Source organism: Bubalus kerabau, chromosome 10 (assembly GCF_029407905.1).
Source record: "Bubalus kerabau isolate K-KA32 ecotype Philippines breed swamp buffalo chromosome 10, PCC_UOA_SB_1v2, whole genome shotgun sequence".
Lineage (NCBI taxonomy): Eukaryota > Metazoa > Chordata > Mammalia > Artiodactyla > Bovidae > Bubalus > Bubalus kerabau.
This window is the reverse complement of record NC_073633.1, coordinates 25008633-25029598: the sequence shown is the minus strand read 5'-3', so window position 1 is coordinate 25029598 and position 20966 is coordinate 25008633. Positions and strand designations below refer to the sequence as shown.

At 54.6% G+C, this 20966-nt stretch overlaps 2 protein-coding genes across 4 annotated transcripts; one reads left to right on the top strand and one right to left on the bottom strand.

Moving 5' to 3' along the window:
* Nucleotides 1–2808: 2808 nt before the first annotated feature.
* LTB4R (leukotriene B4 receptor) lies at nt 2809–4787 on the top strand. Its single transcript, XM_055536968.1, has 2 exons — nt 2809–2942; nt 3556–4787. The coding sequence occupies exon 2, from the start codon at nt 3571–3573 to the stop codon at nt 4618–4620; it is 1050 nt and encodes a 349-aa protein (XP_055392943.1). The 5' UTR covers nt 2809–2942; nt 3556–3570; the 3' UTR covers nt 4621–4787.
* Nucleotides 4788–5231: 444 nt separating this feature from the next.
* On the bottom strand, nt 5232–20956 carry ADCY4 (adenylate cyclase 4). Of its 3 annotated transcripts, XR_008698991.1 has the most exons (27): nt 20876–20956; nt 20372–20578; nt 18958–19155; nt 18691–18852; nt 18002–18151; nt 17410–17558; nt 17224–17335; nt 16374–16501; nt 16076–16234; nt 15690–15822; nt 15314–15487; nt 12801–12844; nt 12581–12667; nt 12320–12389; nt 11905–12002; nt 11145–11229; nt 10901–11038; nt 9902–10012; nt 9521–9705; nt 9257–9341; nt 8643–8801; nt 7568–7714; nt 7169–7276; nt 6936–7050; nt 6509–6633; nt 6222–6425; nt 5232–5557 (listed from the first exon to the last, which is right to left on the bottom strand). XR_008698991.1 is itself a non-coding variant. In XM_055536966.1 (26 exons), exons 2-26 carry the CDS (start codon nt 20528–20530, stop codon nt 6273–6275), a joined length of 3234 nt encoding a protein of 1077 aa, XP_055392941.1. In that variant the 5' UTR covers nt 20531–20578; nt 20876–20956; the 3' UTR covers nt 5232–6272. The 3 variants fall into 3 exon arrangements, 2 of the variants coding, with proteins under 2 accessions (XP_055392941.1, XP_055392942.1); XM_055536966.1 differs by having other exon boundaries at nt 5232–6425; XM_055536967.1 differs by lacking the exon at nt 20876–20956 and having other exon boundaries at nt 5232–6425; nt 20372–20864.
* Between the last annotated feature and the right edge of the window lie 10 nt (nt 20957–20966).

Genomic DNA, 20966 nt, shown 5'->3' with positions numbered 1-20966 from the left:
GTTGCCAATAGCTATTGTGAAAGACACTGTGAAATTGTGTGAAATACATTACAGGGTGGCTTAAGAGTGCTCCCTCCAGTGGTTCATCCTACTTGAGCGAAACTACCCTGTGTTCACCTAGCTCACTGCTGGGTCAGGCCAAGTCTGGGCAATGCAAGCCCTCCGTGGCATCTTAACCTGTCCTCCCCAGCCCAGATGGCCTGGTTCCCCCAAGCCAACCCATAGAACCGCTCAGGAAATGATAGGAGAAGGAGGAAGGAGAAGTGTGAGTGCTTGGCAGAGGGATGGTGATAAGATCTGCTCTCCGGGTCTGTTAGAGCTAAGTGGATGGGAAACTGGCTCTGGGAGGGGAAAGTCAGTCTGTAGGGTTTGAAAGGAAAGTTTTCTTGTCTGTCTTGTGGTTGGAACAGCGGGGGAGGGACCTTGAAGTCGGAGACTTACCTTCTCTGAATGTAACTCTCCCTGAAAAGGTCACCTGACTCAAAAAAGGAGCTCAGGAGCAGACATTCACCCAGGAGGCTTCTGGGGGTTGGAGTTGAGGGGTATGAGGAACGGTGTGGATATCTGGAAGACAAAAGAATTTTTCAGGGAGATGCCACTTCTCCTTTCTCTCTTTGTCCTCTCTGCCAAATCTTGGCTTCTCCCAAGACTGCTAGCTGTTCCTCACCACCCCCAATACTTCTCGGTTCCCATCTTTTGGAATCTCTCTAGGTCTCAAAATTGTTCTGGATCCTGACACTTTTGAGTTTGGGAATGTAGGATGGAGTCCTTTTTAGGGGATGTCCATGTGCACACACGTGTGGTCACTAGGGTAACCAGCTCATCCCCATTTGCCTAGGACTTTTTCAGTTTTAGCACTGCAAGTCTCTTGTCCCAGCCCCCTGAGTCTCTAACAAACTTAGATGCTGGATTACCTGAGTGGTCACACCGACCATCACCCTAGGTTCTGCTTTTGTGACTGTTCACACCACCCAGGCAGAAGTCAAGTTAGAGGAAATCCAGTTCTCAGGGTCAGGCCAGGGCCACCAAAACTGGGGTTGGACAGAGCTCTGGACTTGGGCGGGCAGAAAGTGTGGTTAGAGCGTCTAGTCTGGGGCAGAGGGAGAAAGATCAGAGAGAGATGGAGGTGGGGAGCAACGTGGAAGAGGAGGCAAAGACAACCTAGTTCCTGTCAGAAGGGGCCTCTGGGTGACCCCAGAGCTCTGAGCCAGAAGGTTCTATCCTCAAACACTGACTTCATGGCTTTCTTCCTGTCCTCGTGCACCAAAGCAGAGGCTTCCTAACTTCTGTTACACATTCCCCATCCCACAGGCCGGCTGTGGTCAGAAAGCTCTTCCTCAACTCTGCCTCCAGTTTCTGCTGCGGTTTCAGCCCATTTGTTTTCATCATATCTTCTAGCTGATAGCTGCTGGGTCAACTCTGCTCTGGCTCGTCTCTTTTTTTATTTCTTAAAAAATTTTAATTTACTTATTTTTTGCTGTGCTGGGTCTTCGTAGCTGTGCACGGACTTTCTCAAGTCGTGGTGAGTGGGGGCTACTCTCTAGTTATGGTGTGTGAGTTTCTCTCGTTGTGGCTCAAAGGCTCTAGAGCTCGGATTCAGGAATTGTGGCACACGGGCTTAGTTGCCCCTTGACACATGGAATCTTCCTGGAGCAGGGATTGAATCCATGTCCCCTGCATTGGCAGGCAGATTCTTAACCACAGGGAAGTCCTGCTCTGGCTTTTCTCAAAGCAGGAAAGCTGGGGCCACGACAAAGGTTAAGGGACCTCAATGACCACCATTCCACTCGTACCCATTACCACCACTACGCATATTTCCCAAGAAGGGGTGGAGCTGGAAGGGAAGCAGGAAGGCTAGTTATTGGATTGAAGATTAGACTTCTTGGTTCTTAGCTTCTGCAGGTGAGTCAAGAAGAGGAGACTGCCCTCCTTCCAGGGAGGGGGAAGAGTGATCCTTTTGGGGGCTGTTTCGCTTTCCACATTCCTGGTTTCCCCCCCCCTCATGTCTGCTTCTTGTGCTCATCTCTGCTTTCCCTCTGTGTCTAAGGTGGGACAGAAGTCAGCTGTGGGAAGGTAGGAAAGAGGTGGTGCTGACTTACTTGCCCAGCGCCCACATCTTAAGTCCAAATTCATGTGGCAGCTTAGCCACATTGGCAAGTGCAAGACAAGTGGTTCAGGAAGGGGAAGAAATTGTCATTCTCTGTGATACTAGAGAGACCATTTGGCTTCTACGAAAGAAAAAGGAGATGGACCTAGAATGGAACTAGTTCTTTTAAATGAGGGGAGGGATGGAGGGTGCTGGAAGGGGGTCCTCTCCACCAAATCCCAGTCATGGCTTGAAACCAAGGCAAAGACAGAGTGCTGTCCTCTTTAAGTCGTGATGTCACCTGACCCAAACCCAAAACTGAGCCACAGCCCCAGCCCACATTTCCTATTAATCTGAAAATCTACATCGTCACAGAAGATATAAAGATACTCAACATTCTGACCTCTCAGTCTGAGTCCATTTCCCCTCTCTGGCTTCCTTCCCCCCTTCTCCTGCATGACACAATTCATCATTCTGTTCGATTCTTCAATCTAGACCTGCATCTGAGGCCACAGCGCAGCCTACCTGCCCCCTCACTCTTTCCTCTCTCACTACCCCTTCGGGGCTCTTCTGGCCCCACCCCTGAGGAGTCCTCCTCCCCACTGGACTCTGGAACACAAAGACTATTCCACCCCACCTAGGGAAGGGAGCGGGTAGGAGTTTCGGCCCCACCCTCAGGAAGATGCATCTTCCCTCCCCTGCTCTGTGGTACTTCCTCTCTAGCTGACTTAACTGATAGCACCCAGACCCCAGGCCAGGCCCCTGGCACCAGCACAGATCTGGGGATAGGCTACGCCATTCTGCCCTCACCCTGGGATTGGCACCAGCTTCCAACCAGTGCCCGGCAAAGCCTTAAGTAAGTACCCTGGGAGTAGGGGAGGTGGGGGGAGCCACAGCTGTAAGGTCCAAAGGACTTCCAAAGAAAGCTGACCAGTGGTAAAGGAACTTGAGAGGACTTGGTCTTGTCTCCTGTCCATGAAATCTTCCCCATCCCTGTTATTCTTGGTGGACCCTGGGCACCTCTGGGGTGAGTGGGTAGGTGATTGGAAGAGGGCAGTGGCACTTGAGTGGGCTGAGGGACTGGCAGGGGTGGGGTGGTGGTAGGGGAAAGGAGCTGGCCTTTTGAGAGGTGCAGCATTGTTAAGAAAAGCCTCCACTTTGGTTCTGGGTTTTAGGGTCTCCTAAAATATGGAGGCTGACAGGTCCGGAAATACTGCTTCTGCTGTTGCTGTGTATTTTGCAATTGGGTCTATGGGCAGGAAGGGGGTCTGTGGCCCAGTTAGGAAATTAATCTTTCTACTCAGCCAGATCCCCTTAAGACAGGTCAGTGGGTGATGATGAGGGTAGTATACCCTGGTGAGCAGCATCTGATGGTGCTGACCTTGAAGACGGATGAGAGTACCCGGACTAGGTGTATCCAGAGTGTCAGGAAACCCTTCCTTCATGTGCGTGTCACCCTCACTCTTCAGGTCCTCGCTATAGCCATGAACACTACATCTCCTGCAGCACCCTCCTCATCAGGAGTCAGTTTCATCTCTCTGCTGGTCATCATCGTACTGTCAGTGGCGCTGGCTCTAGGGCTTCCTGGCAACAGCTTTGTGGTGTGGAGCATCCTGGCAAAGCTGCGGAAGCGCTCTGTCACTGCCCTGATGGTGCTGCACTTGGCCCTGGCCGACTTGGTTGTGTTGTTCACTGCCCCCTTTTTCCTCTACTCTGTGGCCCAAGGCACCTGGACTTTTGGATTGTCCAGCTGCCGCCTGTTCCACTATGTCTGTGGAGTCAGCATGTATGCCAGCGTCCTACTTATCATGACCATGAGTCTGGACCGCTCGCTGGCGGTGGCCCTCCCCTTTGTGTCCCAGAAGCTGCGCACCAAGGCAATCGCCTGGCGGGTGCTGGCCGGCATCTGGGTGATGTCTGTTCTGCTGGCCACTCCCGTCCTCTTGTACCGCACGGTGCACTTGGGATTGAACAATAGGAGCCTGACCTGCTTCCTGAAGTACCCCAGCGAAAGACATCGGGCCTTCCATCTGTTCTTCGAGGTGATCACCGGCTTCCTGCTGCCCTTCCTGGTCGTGGTGGCCAGCTACTGCGACATCGGGCGCAGGTTGCGGGCCCGGCGCTTCCGCCGCAGCCGCCGCACTGGCCGCCTGGTGGCGCTCATCATCCTGGCCTTCGCCGCCTTCTGGCTGCCCTACCACTTGGTGAACCTGGCCGAGGGGTTCCGCGCGGTAGCGGGCAAGGCCCTGGATTCCGGACCGGTGGGTCGGAGGCTGCTCCTGGCCCGCCACGTGCTCATCACGCTGGCCTTCCTGAGCAGCAGCGTGAACCCCCTGCTGTACGCGTGCGCCGGGGGCGGCCTGTTGCGCTCAGCCGGCGTGGGCTTCATCGCCAAGCTGTTAGAGGGCACCGGCTCCGAGACGTCCAGCAGCCGTCGCAAGGGCACCCTGGCCCAGACGGTGAGGGGCACCCCCGCCTCTCCCGAGCCTGACCCCGCCGAGAGCCTCACTGCCTCCACCAACCCTCTCGAGTAAAGCCAACTCAACTAGGCCTGCTGGGTGGCCGCGGTGCAGGAACCGTAGCTTTCCTCCTGGGGGAATGCCCTCCCCACTGGCCTGACCCAATTTTTGACCAGCCCCCTCCTAACCCCAGGAAGAGAACGCTGGTGGGAGAGTGGAGCGGAAGGCGGGGAGGGGCACAACTCAGGGCTGAATGGGAACCGGGTCCCCACAGGCAGCTTTACAATTAAAACTGAAGTCTGAAACTGGGTCCACCCGGGTGTGTGTGATGCATTCATGATGGGAGACTGGGGTGCTCCTGGTTGCTCCTTCTCAGTAGCAGAGTGGCACATCCTTTAGTTCCCTGTGTTTTTCAGTTCTGGGACACAGAGAAATCAGACCTTCCCACCCCAATTCTGAGGAAGGCGATCTGCAGATCATACTTGGAACAACACAGGTCTGCAGACCCCTGAAGGAGCTGGCCAAGGAGGACCACCCAGGCGTGCCCATCACTCCAGACTCCCTGACTCAGCACAAGAAGAACATTTAGACCTGCTAGGAGGTGTCTGCCCAGAGGGCTGGGGTGGGGATCTTTGTTAATGGGACTCCAACCTCCTGCCAGTACGCTTTGTCCTGTCAATGGGAGATGTCTTGGGGGATTGCCTCTTTTCCCTCTCTCTCTGGAGGCAGTCTCACCAGCGAGCCAAGTCGTCAGATTTATTCCTTAGAACTCTGCACATCAGCATCTTGCCAGCCCCTAAAATGCTGTGGCACAGGCTGAAGCTGAAGGCCCTCTGTGATGTGGTCACCCTTAGGAAATGAAGATTTGCAAGAGCAAGAGGGTTGGGTCATTCTTTACTTGGGAAGACTGTTGTCTTGGAGAGCCTTGGACTGGCTGTGTTCTGACAGCATTTTAAGAAGATGGTAGCAGCAGTTTACTTTTTGAATCTCTTGCATAAAAAGAGAAAGACACCTAGGAGAAAAGTCAAAAATCCTTGTGTAACTTCTGCACATCAAGATACCTCTCATGGACCCCAAAATGTGAGCAGGAATGAGCCATGGATGCTTTAGGACCTATGTAATATCAGCATCTGGGCAGGAGGCAAAAGGAAGCAATGGAGAATCTGAGAGACCTGAGAATTGGAGACCCCCAACTGTATACATGTCCTTGCTAGAAAGCATGGTGGGTCAGCTTGAGAACAGCAGCTGAAATGAGGAGGGACCTAATAGATTATATCCCAGGCCTCCCACCCATGCTACATAGTGAGCACATAACAGGTGCTTATTTAGTGTTTGTTGTGTAAATAAAAATCAAATGACATTTTCCTGGAGATTCTTTCCAGTATTTGTGGGTGGGAAGCAGGAGAGGACAAGTCTTTGTTTTGAGTCATGTGGATAAAATTCTTTCTACTTCCAAGGGTATCCAGTACTGGAATCAGGTTGGCAGGCAGGGAGGCAGAGGCAGTCCTTTTGCTGAGCTTGTGAGAAAAAATCACTCCTTTTTAACACACTCATGCTCACACTTGCACACATACATTCAGTGTGGCCTGGGAAGAAGCAGTCCTACTGAGAGGCTAGGAGAAGATGCTCCTCAGCTAAACTAGCAGCTCCTGACATCAGTTCTAACCCAGACATACCAGAGTCTCTTTACTGAGGAGCTTACAGATGGAGAGGACGGGGATGGGTTCTCAGCCTAGGGTGGCTGAGGGAGGTCCAGTTCGTGTCAAATCTGTATTCAAGAAGTAGGTGCAGAGCTGCCCTTTGCCTTTGACCTTGATGATGCCCCGGCTGTAGCAGGTGTAGCCTAAGGACTGCAGGGCCCAGGCTGTCTCTTCTGTTACCTGCAATTGGAAAGGGGTGAGGGAATGTGGGGGTGTCCTTAACCCTGTCCCCCTGCCCCCATGCCTCTGAGTGGCTCCCTCACCTGAATCTTGCCCAGGACACCTGTGCTCTCCATGCGGCTGGCCACGTTCACCGTGTTGCCCCAGATGTCATATTGTGGTTTCTGGGCCCCAATCACTCCAGCCACTACAGGTCCGTGGTTTAACCCTGACAAGAGGTGTGGTAAAGAGGGGCCCTGAGGGGGAATTTTGAAGAAGGAGAGTGGGGAAGAAAGCTCAGGGAACTAGACTGAAGGGGCTTGGGGCCTTGGAGGAAAGGACAGGCAAGAGGAGTGCTGCTTAGGGAAGGAAGTGGATGGGCCTCCTAGCTTCATGCTCCATCCCAAGGGGTGAGTCTGCAGGGGTTTCCCGGGATGAGCTGGGGAGCAGCTAACAAAGGACTTGGGGGAGGGAGAGCTTGGGAAGCTGAGAAGGAAGTCCCAAACTGCCCCAGGAAGGGAGGGTCCTCACCTACACGCAAGCGGAAGTTGTTGAATGAGTGCTTGTTGATGACATCCAGCTTAGACCCAAGGGCCACAGCAAACTCTACCATGGTGCCAAGGTGGCTGCAGCTTTGCTCAGCATCCTGGCAAAGGGCCAGCCCACCAGGATGGGTCAATGAAGGCACAGGGATAAGGCCCACTTAGGGGCCACCAAGGAGAGCCCAGAAGAGGGTCAGCAGGTAAGGAAGGGATACGTGGTACCTGCTGTGCATCCTGTCCAGAGGTGGCGTTCAAGCCGGTAGCTGCCATGTAGGTGCTGCAGATAGTTTTGATCTTCTCCACCCCACTGAACTTGGGCTTGGAGAGCAGCTGTACAGAAAGGAGGCTGTGTCCCCAGTCTCTCTGGCTCTCTCCCAGAAGCCCAGCCCCAGGCTTTTGGAAGCTGAAGGACCAGTTGTGGGGTCAGGGATGGTGGCAGGGTGAGAGTTGCAATGAGCAGAGTTGTTGGGGAGGGCAGAGCTGGGGGATCAGAGGAGGAGCCGGAGGGCTGGGGAGGGGAGGATGGTCCTCCTGGGCAGGAGACTGAAGTGGAAGGAGGGCCTGGTGGGAAATTCTAGAATCCAGGACATAGGGTCTGGGGGTGACCCTTGGAGCTGTCACCTCATCAAAATCAGCGATTATCTCATTGAGCAGCCGCAGACACTCTAGCCCCTCATGATTGATGCTGGATTCAGAGTAGAACTCCTTGAAGTCTGGGACTGAGGCGAAGAGGACACACACACACTCATAGGACTGGTGGTAGAGGTCCTGGGGGGGCAGGGGGCCGCCATGAGGGGCTATGCCCTGTTCTTCCCCCTTCTGGGTCTGTATGGCTCCTTCTCCCTGTGTCCACACTCCTCCCCCTCAGTTTAAGAAAGATCAGGAAGGAAGCAGAGGGGTAGGGTCAGGTTGCTCCAGGGATGTGACGCAGGAGTTAAAGACTGGGTCTCACTGTGATTCCAGGAAAGAGAGAGGTTTGGAGTCAAGATCACCTCACAGCAACGTGAAGGGAGTCTCTTTTGGAACTAGGATCATATCCATGGGAATTATCTTTATATCTTATTGCTGAAAAGTGTTAAGTCAGCTTACAAAGATAGCTAAACTTTGGAAGATAAAATGAAGCACTAATAGCCTCCAGAACTCTGAGAAATAAATTTTGCTATTCAAACTAAAAAAAAAAAAAAAAAAAAGCAATAGTAGGGAAAAGAAGAGTCTAGAGCAGCATCACCCAGCAGAAGTTTCTGTGGTGATGGAAATGTTCTGTTGGCTGCACTGCTCTATATGGTGGCCACTAGCCAAAGCGGCTGTGGAACACTTGAAATGGGGCCAGCGTGACCGAGGAACCGAATCTTCTATTTTAAAGAATGGCCACACTGGGGCTAATGGCTACCAAAGTGGACAGTGAAGGGGTAGAGAGATGGGAGGACTGTGTCCTTCACACAGTTCCACTGACACTCCATGAGGCTTTTGAAGGGTAGGGAGCAGCCATCGGAGAGGACACTCCTTCCCAGTAGGACCTTGGGAGGCAGAGACTGTGCTCACCAAAGACAGAGCCTAAGAACTCGTGAAAACGGAGGCCCCTGACAGGCATGGGGGCTTGGGCAGCCACCCAACCCGTCAGGCAGGAGTCCAGACAAGATGGGCCAAGCCTAGGCTTTCGTCCTCTGGGGCTCAGGAGCTGGGGGTGGGGAGTCACCTCATTGCGCCGATTCTGACCAATGAACTGGGGGGCCACGTGTGCAGGGAGCACGTTCTCCAAGAGCAGCCGAGTCAGGTTCTCCATCGTCTCCGTCTCCTCCTGCTCTTGCCTCAGCTTCTTCTTCCACAGAAAGTCCAGGCGGCAGTAATATTCGTTCTGTGGAGGGTCACAGGGGGCCGTGGGGAGACACGGTACAGGGGGGCCCAGCTTCTGAGCATTCACCCCTCACTCCATGATGCTTAAAACCACACCATACCCCCAGTTTAGAGAAAAGCTTAAGGTGCAACTCTGCCCAGGGAGACTGCCTCGAATCTAGATTCAAATGAGGGAGGGCAGCAAGGGTGGAGGATTTTTTTCTTAAACATGATTTTCCTAGATTGGGGTGGGAGAGAGGGGTGGAGGGGAGGATTTAAGGGCACACCCCTTAGGGAGCAAAGAAGAAGAAAGGGAGCAGGAAATTTCACTTAGAAGCTGCCAATGGACAGACCATTTGGGTTTGCCCCTGGACATGTGAGATTAAGGGAAAGGGTGAGAGGGACTAAGTCACATATATGGGGACCCTGCCTCACCCTTCCTAGGGAGGCCCTGGAGTGGTGAGCTGGGAGACTTACCTGCCGAGCCAGGACTAGGAGGGTGAAGAAGAAGATGAAGAAGGAGACTGCTCCCATCAGTTTGGGCTCCTTCAGTACCCCTGGCCTGAGGAGACCACAGATAAGTGTTGTCCCATGGCCTCCCCATCACTTCCTGCACCGGATCCCATGTAGCCCTCTGCCTCCCTCTCTCTTTGCCCTGTGGGTGGTTCAGGCAGGGAGATGCGGACAGTTCTGCTCTGTCCCATCCCAGCCTGGGCCCCTCTGTGCAGCGGCCGTGCGCACCTGGAGTCCAAGGTGCCCAGGTAGAGGCGGGCGATGAGGCAGTCGGACAACCAGGCGTGGGAGTGCAGGAAGACGGAGCAGGAGGCCGTCAACCACAGCAAGAGCAGCAGCAGCTTCAGCTCAAAGCTCATGTGCAGGAAGAGGGAGCAGGAGAGGAAGCCCAACACGCAGCAGTGCATGGAGTACTGTGGGGCCAGGCAGGGCGGTCAGGAGGTGAGGACTGTCCCACGGGCAGGGGCGAGGGACACCCCAAGGCTCCTGTACCATCAAGGGGGGGCAGAGGTGACAGCCACACAAACACACACCGAGTGGGACTTGTGTCTGTCCCTTTCCGCAGGATGGAGTGGGGGAGGGACGTTCAGGGCTGTGGGGGACACTCACTGGGATGCTGATGAGAGGCAGGGACCCAGGGAGCTCCCAGGAGAGGTTGGAAGCCATGGAGGACACATTGGGAGCCTGGAAAGGGCAGGCTGATGTTGCTGGTAAGAAGACCTGCGGGAGACAAGGAGCTGAGGTGGCAGGCAGCTGCTTGGGCACGATGGTGACTTGAGCTGGGTTTCAGCTGACCCAGGGGTGAGTCGGGGCCAGACTCTGCCAAAGTGGCGGATCTTGCTGTCCTCCCTGGTTAGTGAGGGAGTCTCGGTGCTGGGGTCCTTGCTGGGAGTGAGCAGGGACTGGGGGAGTGGGTGTCATAAGCACCATCATGGATCAAAAGATCCATGATCCAAGATCACTGTGTGATCTTTTGCCAACCACATAATCTCTCTGGGCCTCAGCTTCCGCTTTTGTAACTTGGTTGGGGGATGATTCCTAAAGTGTTTTTCAGGGATAGAATTCTAGGAATGATTCTAAGTTCTAAAAAACCTGCCAAACTCAGCTTTCAAAATCATAATTGTGTAAGGTAGGGCTTCCCTGGTGGCTCAGACAGTAAAGAGACTGCCTGCAATTTGGGAGACCCAGGTTCAATCCCTGGGTTGGGAAGATCCCCTAGAGAAAGGAATGGCAACCCACTTCAGTATTCTTGCCTGGAGAATCCCATGGATAGAGGAGCCTAGCAGGCTATAGTCCATGGGGTCACAGAGAGTCGGACACATACTAATTTCTACTAAGCGACTAATACTACTTTCATTTTCAAGGTAAGTAAGGAAAGCTGCCTACATAGAAAAAAAGATAGGAAGGATGTCCACCAAAGTGTTATTAATGATGATTATGCCCAGGTGGTAGGCTGTGCATGACTGTAATTTTCATTTATACTTGTCCAACATTTCCAGTATCCCCTGGCCTTAGTCCAGTTGTTCTCCCAAATCCAAGGGTCCTCTTTCAGCCTCTGGAAGGTCCAGCATGGCCTGATGGGGGTGTATAGGACCCCTTCTCTCTCACCAGACTGGTAATGGCCATGACGAAGACGAGCAGGATGGTAGCGGTGCCCAGAGCCACTCGCAGTCCTGGCCGTGTGGCCACCAGGACAGACAGGGTAGGTAGCCAGTGCAGCATCTTGGGGCCTTTCAAGACACACTTCTGTGGAAGGAGCATGGGAGTCTTAGCCATGCAGCTGGAGCACCCACTACGGGCCAGGTCGTGGTCGGGGCCCCAGCTCACCACTCTGCCCCTAAGCCCACCTCACCATCAGGTACTCTGAGAAGCAGATGAAGAGGAGGAGGAAGAAGAGGAGGAAGGTGATGCCATAGGTGATGGTCAGAGCTGGAGGCCTACAGAGAGACAAGAATGAGGCCTTGAAGAGCCAGAAGAGGCTTTCTGTGTGCTGGGAAGACATCCTGCAGTCTGGGTGGGGGACACAGGGAAAAGTGGTCCTGGGGATCTGAACTGGCTGCTGCTGAAGCCTGGGCAGATGAAAGACATTACATACTGATGACCTGGGAAAGCTGCAGGGTCTTGGACAGTACTGGGATAACCCAGGGACAATTTCTGAAGGGATGGGGACTCATGAGAGTGGCCGAGGCTGCATCAGACTGGTCTCTGGGCTTTTGGGCCAAAGTTCTTTCACCTGGCTGAGTTCTGAATGAGTCCTCACCCTTCCTAGCAGTGAACTAGGAGTGGGGACCTACTCTCTAAGCTCATATGCTGTGAGATTTGGATTTCTTAATGGAAACAAAAGAAATCCAAATCTCGTGGGACTGTTGTTAGAACAGGGAGATAGACACGTGAAAATGCTCGGGGGTATGCAGAAAGTGCACAGGACGTAAGACAGTGAGATGAGGGCTACGATTACTGCTTCCCCACAACAAGTATTTCCATTTCCTCCGTGGTTCAGTGCCCTGAGCTGGGGGGAAGTGAGTAAGGGAAGAAAGTGTGGGCTAGGGGTCTGGAAGAGCCCGGGGCTCTCTTTGGAGACTCAGGGCTTCCTCTGTGTAGGGGTCGCTCACCTGTATGTCACCAGCATCTGGATAATGAAGTTGGAGAGAAAAACCAGGAAGGTGCAGGCTGCATAGTATTTGAAGGCGGGGAGTGCAGAGAGCCGATACTGCGAGGGATGGGGAGGGGTCGGCGCCAGTGCTGCCCATCACCTTGAAGGTGTCAATCCCGAGCAAGGAGTGGGCCCCAGCCTCACTGTCCCACCCTCCAGTTCTGACCCAGGAAGCCCCTACCGGTTCTCCAAAGAGCTGTCCTCCTTCCTCTCATCATCACCCAGAAATCCAAAGGACTATTACGAGCCCTTCACCCCTCCAAGGTCACAAACTGCCCAGAACTGGGAAAGGGAGGTGGGACCACAGGGCCTACTCCTCCCCAAGGCAGAGAAACTGAGGTTGGGAAGTCCTCCGGTGCCATCTCCCAGCCTACCTCTTTCTCCATCTCCTTCTCTCTGAAGTACAGTGTCAGTGGATTGAAGTCCTTTGACTGTTTCCACTGTCTGATGGGAGGTGGGGGGCAGTAAGCCCGGAAGAGGAAGGGGCGGGAGGGGGGGGTGGACGTGGTCAGGTGAGTGGAAAGGCTAGAGCTGGGAAGGTTTTCCCTTCCTTTCTGGGCAGAGGAAGCACTGTCCTTCCTCTACCACCCGAGCCCTGGCCTCCAGCCCTCCCAGCCCTCTTCAGATCTCCATACTTCTGAGAATTGAGCTGTTCGATGACCTGGAAGAACTTGGCATCCCCAGTGTCTAGTTCCTCATCAGGTCCCCGCATAGTACGGCTCCTGCACAGTGAGAGCCCAGACTGTCACCAGGAAGACCCTCAAAAGCATCTGGGCAAAGCAGGAGCAGCCCCCGAGGGAGGATGGAAGTAGGTCACAGGGACAATCCCACTCAAATTTGCTCAGACCACCTCACCGGTCCAGGCTCCACTGGGGGCTGAAGGAAGACAGGGCCTTCTCCTGCAAGGAGAACACAGGGATGGAGGAAGATGAAAGACAGTGAGCATCCTCCACCATGGTGGAGCCTCTCTGCAGCGAGGCATTTCAAATTTGCACGGGCCTTGACTTGAGCATCTGACTCAACTCTCTCTCTCTCCCTTTCTATCTTTATCTTTATCTCTCTATATGCACATCACCATTTCTCTCTCCATTTCCATCTCTACCAAATCCCACCTGCCCACAAACCACATTTATTTCTTCAAGCTTCTTTCTGGCCTTTCAGACTCCAAGAATCTCTATGCCCTCTGATTTCCTCATAGTTTCTATCACTTAAGAGGCAACCCTGGATCTTCTGTAGGCTTGACGGCTGTGATTTCTTGTTTCTCATCTTCCCTAAGGGCTGCAACAGATTCCAAAAGCAGTGACTTGCCCATCACCCCATGCCAAAAAAATCCCTGTTGGTTGAAACTGGGATGGCAATGCAGGACACTTTGAATCTCCTCTGCCCTTTCATGATGATCAGGCTGAGCTGGGAGGTCGTAGGGGAGAGAACCAAAAATGGAAAAGAATGGGGAAGAGGAAGAGAAACCTGGTTGAAGTCATTCACTTCTGCACCAAAAGGAATATGCAATGTGTGCAGAGATGTGAGAATCAGCATGCAACTGAGGATGAGTGCCAAGGAAGGAGGTGAAGTGCCACGGCTCCTATCTATGGCAAGATGTAGAGTGACCATTCTTCCCCATTCCCCTGGCTCATGTGAAGAAAACAGGTCACAGCGGGGCCACCCTGTGGGTTTGGCCCACAAACCAAAGCCCTGTGTACATGAGAGGAGCAGAGAGGGAGACACAGAGTGATTGAGAGATACGTTTTAGGCATGGAACCATCTATACATCTACACCTGAGTCTAACTTTTATCAAACTACCTCCTGCCCTCCCCTATGCCTATAAATTATTTAAAGGCAGGGAACTATCTCATTCATTTCTGTCTTTTCAAGAACTACCCTAGTGCATGCCACATAGTAGGTAATGAAAGATTGTAGAAGGAATAGATATGGATGGATGGTAGCCACCACACAAACACTGCCCAGTCACCCCACAGTTCCACATTGTTTAATAGTAATCCAAGTGTGATTCTCAGGATCCCTAACATTTAAGTGAGACCCTGGAACGTCAGGGACTGAGAAGGGAGGATCTGGGCTGGTGTGGTCCCTCATTGAAAGATACCTTAGAATAAGGGGTTGCCACTCTGCCCTAACACTTATCAGCCTGCATGACAGTGAAGGATTTAGGGAGATCTGGCAGGGTTCTGAGAAGGCATCCCCATCATGATGGATGAGGACTGCACTCAACACCGTCTTACAGCCCCTGGGCAAGCCCCCTTCTCTCCTACCCCCACCAGGCGGCCTCATCCTGCAATAATCACTGGGTCTGGGGTCCTTCCTTCCTCTCCATCCTGCCAGCATAGCATTCTGACCTCTCCCCTTCCCCACACTGAGGCACTCAGCCACTGAGCCGCTGCTGTCAAGGCCCTCCACCCCTCCCCGCACCCCGCTGCTCACTGATCTCTGGCCTGCTTTCCCGTTGGATGGGAGAGGAGGGGGGATGGGACACAGAAAGGGTACTCTGGAGTTGCCCCATAAATCCAAGCAGGGCTACCTTGCTGAGAAGGTTCTGGGGAGATCTGTGGACAAGTGGCTAGGAATGCTGAACAGTTTTCGGGAAGATGGGGTACAATGAGGAGAACAGGCTGAGGAATCGAATCCCAGGGCAAGCCTTTAGGGACATGGCCTGGGTCCCTGCATGAGGGGGTTCAGGCCACTCGTCATCAAGTACCAAGAGCCTGTGGGGGAGATGCAGGCTCTCCCGGCAGATGATGAATCACTCATTACTTTGAAGTGTTTTGCATAGATCAGCCAGTAACATCCTGCCCTAGCTTTCTCCAGACAAGGGGCAGGCCGGCCTCCCTGCCCTCTCCCCGATTCTGCCCACTCATGGTTACTTCCTTCTTCAAGGCCATGAGAGATTTTCACTTTCACTTCATCTTATCTGTGTACAAGTGCTGGAGAGTGGGGGCAACGAGTGATTGGCCCCCACTGTCCTGGTCCCAGTAGGGACTGAAGAAGAGAGCGTGCGGTCTGAGCTAAACAGACCCATTTCCTGGTGAGAAGGGGTGTGTAGCATGGGCCTCAGAGTTAGGAGGGAGCATGGTTCCGGGGAAGGGGCTTCCTGAATGGAGGCTGGGGAGCAATGGACACGGAGTCTATGGGGTCTTGAGTCTTCTCTGAACTGAGCTCAGAGGGAAGTCATCTTTGCCTTTCTCTGGAAAGAAGGGCAAGGAAGGTCCTGAACCAGTGACTGGGGTGACCAGACAGTTCAGGACCTTGGGATGTCATCAAGTGACTCACTGGTGGAGGGGGCAGGAAGGGCTGGAAGTGGGCCACGGGGGTGGGTTGATGTTAAGTGCTGGGCTCATGAAGGAGGTGCACGTACCGGGAGAGGGGTAGATGTGGACACAGGGCTCTCTACGTGGCTCAGGTGGGCGAAAGGCTTGGCTGCACCCCAGGACTCCAGGTAGCGGGTCATCAGCAGTGATGGACGCATCTTGGAGCCCTCAAGAGAGGACAGCAACCCTCCTGCAGTGCCCTTCTCGTCCTCCTCTGCAGCCTGGGCCATATGAGGGCTGAGAGTCAAGATCACGTTGACTTGACTTCCCCATTCTCCCCACACTCCTTTAAGGCTTGTGTCCCCTCCCTCGTGATACACACATCAGGACCCAGGAGCTCAGTCTCTGGCATGGACAAGATCAGGCTCATTGGCTGTGGATGTCGGGGTGGGCCAGGTCATGGGGTCCAGGCTGGGTTCTTACCCAGGGGTCGATGACCAGGTAGGTCGGCTCCCCTAGCTCCCGAAGGTATGGGTCCCGGTGTTCCATGGCTGCATCCTCCACAGCATAAGCCCCGGCCAGCAGGGCCAGCGTAGCCCCTGTGATATGTACTCGTCTGGAAGAAGAGGGCAGGGGGAGTCAGGAGGGAGGGATTCCAAATTTCTCATTTCTTTCGAGGATCATTCCTGGAGGTCTGACTTCCAGCAAGATCCTGCGCTACAGGAGGTGTCTCCCGGCTCCCCTTCCTGTCCCCAGGATCTCCCTGAGCCCCACTTGAGAACATGCTCATTTTAAAGAACTATGAAAACCAGGCATGTGGGAGGCCTGATGGGTCTTTTGCTATAGCCTCCTGGAGCCCCAGCTCTCACCCTGGCACGCCACTCGCCTCCATGTGGTTGGCCAGAGTGACATCATGGGACCAGACATCATACTGCCATTTCTGTAGCCCGATGACCCCGCAGAGCACGCTGCCTGAGTGCACGCCCACACGCATGTTGATATCCACGCCTGTGGCTGCCCGAAGTTTCCTGAGCGAGATGTGTAGAGAACAGTCTGAGTGCTGACTTCAGCCCTACCCATGCTGTACTGTACCCCTCCCTCTTTCCAGGAGGACTTCCACCATCCTGTCTGCTCCTCCGCACATCCATCCTGCCCACCCCAGCTGACCTGATGGCCCGGCACATGTCCAGCCCCATGCGCACGCAGTTGATGGCGTGGTCAGGCAGTGAGAGCGGCAGCCCGGAGACACAGTAGTAACAGTCTCCTAGGATCTTGATCCGCATGCATTCGTGCTCCTAGGGGAAGGGTGTGCAGGGGGTGGCGGCAGCTGGTTAGCAGCCAGAGGAGGCAGGAAGGAGCTGGGACAAGTGGGAGCAAATGTGGTATCCCTGAAGAACTTCTGAGGTTGGGAGTGTCGAGATCAGATCTAGGGCCTCCCTCAGCTTGATATGGGGCTGGCTGAGGTTTTGTATGTGGCTGTCTTTCTCAGAAGGGCATCTGAAGGGTTGGGATGTTTGTGAATCTCTCCAGCTTTGGCACATGTAGGGTGTATCCAGATTTGAGCATATGAAAGACATCTCAGGATTGAGGGTTTTTTTGGGAGGACACCCAAGATTAAATTCCTTGGGGGCATCCCTGGGGACTGACAAGGTAGTTAAGCTGAGGATGCAGAGGGCAGAGATTTCCCTTGGAAGGGCCTCCTAACATTAGTGCATCAGAAAAATCCATCTCGATTTGGTTGTGGTGTCCAGAGACACCTGTGCTGGGACTCAGAGCCTGTTTGGGGGTGTTGTGGTTGGGGCATCTGCGAGGATGTTGAAAGATCCCTCCAAGTCTGAGGTGTGCCGTGAGTAGTTCCATACCTGGGGATGTTTGAGAGGGTTTCCTACCGCAGTGGAGTATCTGGGAGCCCACGTGAGCTTGGAAGTGGGACAGGGATCTTATAAGGCAGGACTTTCCCTGGCAGGGTGTCTCCAGGGTGGGGAGTTTGAAGGTGGGGAAGCAAGCCGCTTCTGACCTTGGCGATTTGGTCGAACTTGCCAAAGAGCTCGTTGAGCATAAGCACCAACTCCTTAGGGGAGCACTCACTGGCCAGTCGCGTGAAGCCCACGATGTCAGCATACAGCACGCTGGGCAGGGGAGACGGCATCAGTGCGGCTGGGGTCTCAGCCCACACCCCCTCCCCTCTGGCCATCCTTCATACCTGACTCCCTGGTGCCTCTTGACATAGAGGCTGTGGAAGTTGTTGGTGCTCTCTGGCCGTGACCCCTGTCCAGCCTGCAGTCGTGCCATGATCTCCTCCTTCATCTCTCGGGCCAGGTAGGCAGGAAGGATGGACAAGAGAAGGTGTTCCTGAGGGAGGCAACTATGAGCACCAACCTTCACCCCCACTCCCTAAAGCCGGGAGCCCCACCCCCCTCAAACCCCTAGGAGCCCACAGACTCCCCCAGCCCCAGAGGTGTTCACCAGAGCGATGGCCCAGGTCCTTCCCACAGCCCACAGCCCGGCTCCAGCTCTGCCCTGCACTGATCAATGTTAGGGATTAAACTTCCAGCACCGACACAGGAATTAGAGCCCTTCGTTTAATATCATAAGGCTCTAAAGTGCTTTCACAAGATTCAAGTTTTTTGAACCTCACAGCAGCCTTCCAAGGTAGACAATAGCTGTATTTTATAAAGGAAGAAACAGGTCAAGTGACCCGCCTAAAGTCATTCAGTCTCCGGAGCTCGGTTGTGTGACCCAAACAACTCCCCTCTCCGAGCCCCAGCCCCGCTCGGCCTCCTGGCCCGGAGGACCTGATGCTTCTTCTCGGTGTCCAGTCTCCGCCGCGAGTGCAGGGAACTAAGCGCCTCCCGGAACGTGGCGCGCAGCGCGCGCTCCATCAGCGCCTTGTGATAGGCTCCGGCCGCGTTCCCGCACAGGAACAGCACCGCGTTTGCAGCCAGCTGCGGGGAGCGTCAGTCTCAGGCAACGCGGCACCCCGGGGTGGGGGCGCGGGGCTAACCGAGATGGCAGGGAGGACTCTACAGTTAAGAGTATTTCGAGGCAACGGGTGCCGCATAGTGGAGTCTGTAGGGGGCTCTTCTCCCTCATCCCGCCACCCCATCCAGACCCTTGATTGCTGCACCAACATAGCCTCTTAGGTCTAGAACCCTTCTGCCGGAATACCTCTCCACCATCCCCGCCCACGCGGCAGCAGGAAACTACTCAAGCTCTAATTTTTACATTCTCTGTGAAGATTCTGTTATCCACATCTGTCCCCATCACCCTGGTGCCCTGGCGAACTCCCTTCCCTGGGGGCCAGAGCCCTCTTCTGGCGTTTGCAGGCATCGCGCTGGCACTGTGGACCAGCTTCACCAGGTCTGTTTCAACCCTGAGCCCTGCCATGGAGTCAGCTCAACAAAACAGCTGATGAACGCCGAGGAAGCAAGCAGCGCCCAGCAGAGCCAGCCCGGGACGCAGCCTGTGCTTCCTGTGTGCTCACCTGTGGCAGCAGCGCCGGCCGAGAGTCAGGCTGAGGCCCAAGATACAGCCCAAGGATCAGCAAGTGTGAGAGTGAGGAGGTGACACCCGCGGTGATGGCGTCCCGCATGTCCAAGGGCAACATGGCATACACAGTGAAGATGACAAAAAGGAAAAAGGACACCTAGGGGAGAGAGGCCCTGGAAGTTGCAAGCTTATGCTGTTCCTCCAGGCCTGGGTGCATGTTTGAGGCCTAGGAATCCCCATTCCCCTGCTCCACCTGCCTCACCTGGTCCCAGGCGCTCACCACGCCCCCAGTGAACAGGAAGCTGTGGCCTAGTGCGAGCAGTGCTGCCCACACGAGGCCCGACAGGGGGCGCGTCCAGCGCTGCAGCCGCTGCTCCCGGGAAGCCAGGACCAGCAGCAGTGAGAAGCCGCCCAGAGCGCACAGCACAGTGGTCAGGAAGGCTGGGTCTGCGGCCAGCTCCTGGTGGGGAGGGGGAACATGAGGCAAGATTGGAATGTGGGGTTTGGGGAGCTTATCCAAGAAGAGGAGGAGCAGACAGCAGTGAGCAAAACGCCTTCACTGGTCTTTCACATTAGATTGAAGTACACGAAAATGCAAATAATCTGTTTTTAATCAACAGAGCCAGCAGTCTCCTGTGATTCAACTCACTATCTCACTTGCATACTGCAGGGCGACGGAACCTGGACCATGTACCCAGAAGACCTTGCTCCAACCTCATATTGGCTGCTTGTGAATCTATGTTATTTCTGAGCCTCAGGTTTTTCACCTGTCAGATAGGAACCGTAGCACCCCTCCCACCCCCACCCCACCCCTGGAATCCCAAAGGAAGTGAAAAATTCTAGCTCACAGAGGGACAGCATGAGTGTATCCAATCAGGCCAACTGGCTTGGGAAATTCCCTGCCAGGGGCCCGAGGCTTGGAGTTTCAGGCCCTGTCCCCACCTCCCAGTGCTTTGGCAGGGGGACACCGAGAAACTCCCTTGCCTGCTTAGGAGCCGGATCTTCCCATTCCTCAAGGCGCAGAAGCACCACCCTGTTCCCAGGCTCCACCGTTTGTCCCCACCTCTTCCTGGACTTGGAGGAGGACCATTGGTCTCATCCAGTGGTTTTCCCACCTTGCCTCCGAAATGTGGAAAGAAAACATGTAGCAGGATATTTCCAGAAATGGAACTGAAGAGCCCTTTTCCCCCACAAAAGAAACTGGAAATAGGTTATCTGGGGACTAAATGAGAGCAGGATGGAAAGTGCTTTCTGGGAGTCTATGGGAACACTGTGGCACAGCCCCCGAAGAGGGAAAGAAAACCAGGAAACAGGTTCCCAAGGGGCCCAGTGTAATTTCCCCCCTGGAAAATCAGAAAACCCGGCGTTGGATTAATCCTAGGACCAGCAGATCACAGGCGCTGGTAAGATTGGTCAGACCCACAGAAAAATTAGAAGCATCGAGGGGCCAGCTGCCTCCTTGCATAGACCAGAACTGTGCCCTGAGAGGCAGTGACTTGTGCAGGGTCACTACAGCTCTTAACAAGGTCCAGCACTTGTTTCCTGGGTCCCAGCAAAGAAAACGCATCGAAAAGAAGACCCACTAACCCCAACCCTGAAAATGCCCTGGAGGCAGTGCCTGTCCTGCAGTCCTCAAGGACGCCTGCACCAGAGCCCTCCTCTGCTCCCCTGCTCACCCTGCCACTTGCCCAGGCCACAGGGAGCAGCGCCAGGAGCCCCAAGAGCACGATCAGCAGCAGCAGCAGCAGCAGTGGGTACTGTTGGCTCAGGCTGTAGTAGGTCTCGTAGAAGAGGTCTTCGCTGGGGGGCTGCCGGGGACTGAAGAGGCGGGCCATGGTCTCGCCAGGCCCTGCGCCACACTGCCTGGGGGTGGATCCCTGGGGCTGAGGAGGGCCAGGGTGAGTTCCTGTCTGAGGCCCAGACCAGCCCCAACTGTGCCCTTCTCACCAGGACCACGCCACTTGCTCCCAGACCTCCCAAGCTCACGGCAATCCCATCTCCTTCCAGGTACTCTCTGGGCCTCCCAGCCTTCTTCCAGCTGGCAGTGAGGGGACTCCCCACTCGTTTGATGTCGACCCTCAAACCCAGACTGCAGAGGGGCTCAGGCAAAAGCCGGGGGCACAGGATTTAGGGTTAAAGCAAAGGAGCCCCAGCCCCCCCTCCTTTTCCCCCCAACTCACGGCCGCGATGCTGCTGCAGCTGAACCGAGTAACTCTGGGGCACCGTTATGGAGTCAGCCTGCTGCTAGGTTAGTAGCTCTGAGCCCAGGGC

Bases quoted from the DNA above. Each gene is read 5' to 3' on its own strand.
- ADCY4 (XM_055536966.1), bottom strand. From the start codon at position 20,530: ATGGCCCGCCTCTTCAGTCCCCGGCAGCCCCCCAGCGAAGACCTCTTC. The intron at 10,013-10,900 runs GTGAGAGAGAAG...TGTCTCCCGCAG, and splicing joins TCATGGCCATTACCAGTCTG to GTCTTCTTACCAGCAACATC. The intron at 8,802-9,256 runs GTAAGTCTCCCA...GACCCTCCACAG, and splicing joins TCCTAGTCCTGGCTCGGCAG to AACGAATATTACTGCCGCCT.
- LTB4R (XM_055536968.1), top strand. From the start codon at position 3,571: ATGAACACTACATCTCCTGCAGCACCCTCCTCATCAGGAGTCAGTTTC.